The sequence below is a fragment of the Austrofundulus limnaeus genome, unplaced genomic scaffold, assembly GCF_001266775.1.
Source record: "Austrofundulus limnaeus strain Quisiro unplaced genomic scaffold, Austrofundulus_limnaeus-1.0 Scaffold1963, whole genome shotgun sequence".
Lineage (NCBI taxonomy): Eukaryota > Metazoa > Chordata > Actinopteri > Cyprinodontiformes > Rivulidae > Austrofundulus > Austrofundulus limnaeus.
Window position 1 is genome coordinate 20813 of NW_013954365.1, and position 4893 is coordinate 25705.

General features: G+C 40.7%; 1 protein-coding gene across 1 annotated transcript in view; it reads left to right on the forward strand.

Moving 5' to 3' along the window:
• plek2 (pleckstrin 2) overlaps window positions 1–4893 on the forward strand; it is a gene marked incomplete in the record, with an annotated part of 12765 nt that overhangs the window by 2289 nt on the left and 5583 nt on the right. Inside the window, 2 exon segments of the mRNA XM_014034093.1 lie at window positions 3956–4140; window positions 4263–4354. Of these exon segments, the coding sequence (XP_013889547.1) occupies window positions 3956–4140; window positions 4263–4354 (277 nt within the window).

Consider the following 4893-nt stretch of genomic DNA (forward strand, 5'->3'; position numbering starts at 1 on the left):
AACGATCTGCAACTCTGACTCTGCACTGAGCAACACAACACACACACACACACACACACACACACACACACACACACACACACACACACACACACACACACTTTTCCTCGGACTGATCAGAATACATGAGAAAACCCATCTTTAGACTTCAGTCCTGCAGAAACACAAACATCGAACAAAGTTTAAATAAAAGGTTGAGTTTTACACGACGACACAACTTTAACTTTTTCATCCAGTGTCATTTCTTATTCAGTTTAAAAATCAGGTCAATTAGTCTTTTTTCACCCAGGGTTACCTTGGGCCAAAATCCATGCCTGAAAAATGTTAAAAATGCATGCCTCCCCTGTTATTTAGGATTAGTAGAACCAGTAATCATAAAAACAAACATGTTTTTTGTGTAATAAGGACTTCAAACTGTGGATTTATTTTATTTCTTTCTAAATGAAGACAGTCTAAAACCAACATTTAAGACAGGACAATTTTAATTGTGGTGAGGAGTAACAGTGTTTTTTCTCAGTAAGTAATATCAACAGAAAAAACAAAGTAGTACCAGAAGGTTTCATAACTCCAGTATTGCTGTATTTGTCAAAAAAAAAAAAAACTGTATATGACAAAAACACAACAAATCTCCTGAAATTTGTTATAAAATAAACATTTCTGGGAACTGGAGGTTGTCTTTAATAAACTGAGTACATTTTATTTATGTAGCACCTTTCATAGATATAGAATCACAAAATGCTTCACAATAAAAGCAAAAAAAAGTTTAGAGCAGGGCTATTCAACTGGCGGCCTGCGGGCCGGATGTGGCCCGCAGGTGACCAAAGTTCGGCCCGCCGATTGGTTCATTCATCTGTTAAGCCCAAATCCCCGGTTTTCTACTTTAATTACTCTAAGTTGTTTTAGTTAAACACAGACATGTTTGGTATCTACAGAAACATCAGAGTTTTGGCTAGAAYCTGGTAAAAACCATTTCTATGAACGTTTAAGACAGTTAAAACTACAAGCAGTTGAAGATAAAATGAAGAAAGTGAAAATAAAATTGGTTTAAAATTATTCAAGTCAGAGATGTTAAAATATTATTTGTGTCTAATAATAGGAGGCAGAATGTGTTCTTTTTGTTTTTGATAATGTTTAATTATCACTACTATTATAGGTTCTGTATGTTGTGTTCATGATTAAATGCAGCAAAATAAACTAATTCAAAGGTAACAGATGTTTGTAATACTTGGTTTATTTACAGAATAACTTTAATTGCTGGATGTTGGGCCCCTCAGCTGTTGGTCTGCAGTAACTGTGGCCCCCCAGAGCAGTTTAGTTGAATAACCCTGGTTTAAAGCATCACATTCATACAAAGTATGAGCCAATTTAATTCAATTCAATTCAAAAAGACTTTATTGATCCCAGAGGTAAATTAGGTGTTGTAAGTCATTGAACTAAAAACTTATTGTAGATGCTGATGGCTGTGGGCAGGAAAGATCTTCTGTAGGTCTGTATTACAGTGAAGTTGAAGAAGCCTCCGACTGAAGACACTTTGTCTTTCTATGACAGTCTGATGAAGAGGATGGTCAGGGTTGTCCACAATGTTCTTGATTTGATGTAAAATCCTTCTTTGCACCATCATCTCCAGAGGTTCCACAGTCGTCCCCAGAACAGAACCAGCCTTCTTTATCAGGTTGTTTAGCCTTTTTAGGTCCCTGGATCTGATGCTGCTGCCCCAACAGATGATGGCAGAAGAGATGATGCTCTCAACAACAGACTTGTAGAAGATCTGCAGAAGAGATGACGCTCTCAACAACAGACTTGTAGAAGATCTGCTCTCTGATATTGTTCCTTTTCAGTTTACTCTCCAGCTTCCTTCTATAAACCTCCTTGCTGTCTCTGATCTTGACTTTGAGCTGCTTCTGTATACTCCTCAATAACTTCCTGTCTCGATCCCTAAAGGCTCTTATTTTCTAGTTTAACAGTTCCTTTAGCTCACTGGTGATCCAGGGTTTGTTATTARGGAAGCATCTCACTGTTCTGCTGGGGATGGTGTTGTCCACACAGAAGTCTATATAGTCAGTCACACACTCAGTCATGGCATTTATGTCATCTCCATGTGGCTGGCAAAGAACAATCCAATCTGTAGCTTCAAAACATCCCTGTAGGGCTTCTTCAGCTTCCTGTGACCACTTTCTCACAGTCCTTGTAGTTACAGGTTGTCTCTGAACAAGTGGTTTATATTCTGAGCAGAGATAAACAAGGCTGTGATCTGAATTACCCAGAGGAGGTCTTGCATTGGCGATATAAGAATCCTTAACATTTGTGTAAAACAAATCCAATGTCTTGTTTTCTCTGGTAGAGCAGCTGACAAGCTGTTGAAAGGTTGGCAGTGTAGCAGAGAGTGAGGCATGATTAAAAACACCAGATATTGCCACAAATGCATTGGGGTGTTGTGTCTGTATCTTAGCAACAACGGAACTGATGATATCACATGCATTGTCAGCAACAGCTGAGGGTGGAATGTAAACAGTTGCCACAATATCACTGGTGAACTCTCTTGGTAAATAATATGGACAGAAACTTGCTGCCCAGAGTTCAATGTCTGGACTGCAGTGACAAAACTTCACAGGAACATGTCCTGGATGACACCATCTGTTGTTGACAAGCACCGCTAATCCACCTCCTTTCTTTTTCCCGCTGCTCTTTAAATCTCTGTCTGCTCGTATAGTCTGAAAGCCTGGCAGAGAGATGTTGGCATCAGGGACATGATCATGCAGCCATGTCTCAGTGAAACACATAATACTGCACTCCCTATACTCTTGCTGAGTCCTTGTCAGGGCTTGAAGTTCATCCAGTTTGTTAGCTAATGATCTCACGTTGCCCATTAGGATTGATGGAAGTGATGGTTTGAACTTCCTCCTYCTCTCTCGCCTCTTTGCTCCAGCTCTGCATCCACGATGCCTCCTTTTCAACTCCTCTGGGACTTGCGGCTTCAGTTGATGTGTTATTTCAGATTTTGCAATATTAATCAGCTGCTCCCTGTTGTAAATCACCCTGTTGCTATGGTTACGCATCATAACAAAAAGCAAAGCATAAAAAAGTATTGGCAAAAACCAATCCAGCTGCACAGCACCCAAAACACAAATGAACAGCCATCCAAAAATGTTACTTTTTCCGCAGAAAGGCAGGAATGAACGCCTGCAAAGAAAAGAAAATCTCAATAAAAGTAACAGAGCTACTCCAACGTGCTGCCACCCTCAGCGGCGCAACTCTGGAACAACTACAAAAGTCTATAAAAGAAGATTTGATTTTTAATTTTCATTGTTCTTGAAATGAACCCATTGGAACACTGCTTTCAGTAAGTCAGGACAGAGTAAAATACACTTTGTGTTTTCCTGTTATTTTCTTGGTTAAACAGTGTTTCATTCACAGGTGAACACTGGAAGGTGTTAATTAAAGGATCAATGAACTGGTGCATGTTGTTTGTCTCATGTATCATTCTAATTTTATTCACATGTTGCAGAAAACTGCTACAGTCAGCGTTTTCTGTTGTGGTTTTAAGTATAAATACTAGTCTCCATCTTTGTTCTTGTTGGTCACAGTTGCACAGGGACACATAGAGCCAAAGAGCTGCAGGTTGTACACTCCTGATCACTCCCTTTAATAAACTCTTCAATCAGATTGGCTCTTTGTTACAGAAAGTTGATGGAGGTTGAAATTTCAGGCAGTAGCTGCRTTTTCACTCTTACCATTCCTTCAGACATGAGTTTAGTTTCTATGGTCCTTTGTTTTGGTAGAAAACACTCCACCTCACTGCTTCTGACGAGAACATTTATAGCCTCAGGTTTCTGTTCTGTTCCAACCTGATCTGCATCATCTACCTAACATTTAGGAACAACCTGTAATCTGTGTTTTGGCCTCACTGGAACAGTTCTGTGGGAAACACTGATCTTTTGTTTCGTGGTTTGAATAGTTGGTGTTTAAAGTCCAGACTAAGGCCGGGGTGGATCATTATTTGGAGGCTTGTTCCAGAGAGGACAGAGATGATTGGGCTGCTGGCATCACAGCTGCTGTCAACCAGCTGCAGGCAGCTGATGGAGGGCAGCCGACAGGTCAGAGAGGTCCTGCTGGATCTGAGCTACAAAACATCAACCTGAGGTAAACCACTGTTTCCTCACACACACACACACACACACACACACACACACACACACACACACACACACACACACACACACACACACACTGTGTCGTTGTCTCCACCTCTCTCTGTCTTACAGCAAAGTGTTGGACTGTATGTACGACGTTCACAGCGGCCTCAAGCTGAACAACCATGTGGAGCAGGGCAACATTTACAGCAACTGTTTCTCAGGTGAATCCTGTCCACACTCAGACTGTCCTTTAACAGGTCATCCCCTGCATGCTGCTACACACAATGAACCATGTTGATCAGATTAAAACATAAAAWGAACTACAACACTGTGTGAAAAGAAAAATACGTTATGCAATAGTTTGTAAAACTCATAAACCCATATTTTATTCACATGAAACACGTCAAATCTTTAAACTATGAATATCTAAAAGTGCAATTTTGAATTTGATGGCAGCAGCACATGTGGAAAATGTGTAAAAACTTGTCTGTCCTGCAGTCTGTCCTCAGCAGGACCATGTGTCTCCATCAGACCTGTCTCTGTGTGTCCTGCAGTCTGTCTTCATGTCTCTGTGTGTCCTGCAGTCTGTCTTCATGTCTCTGTGTGTCCTGCAGTCTGTCTACATGTCTCTGTGTGTCCTGCAGTCTGTCTTCATGTCTCTGATGTCCTGCAGTCTGTCTTCATGTCTCTGTTGTCCTGCAGTCTGTCTTCATGTCTCTGATGTCCTGCAGTCTGTCTTCATGTCTCTGATGTCCTGCAG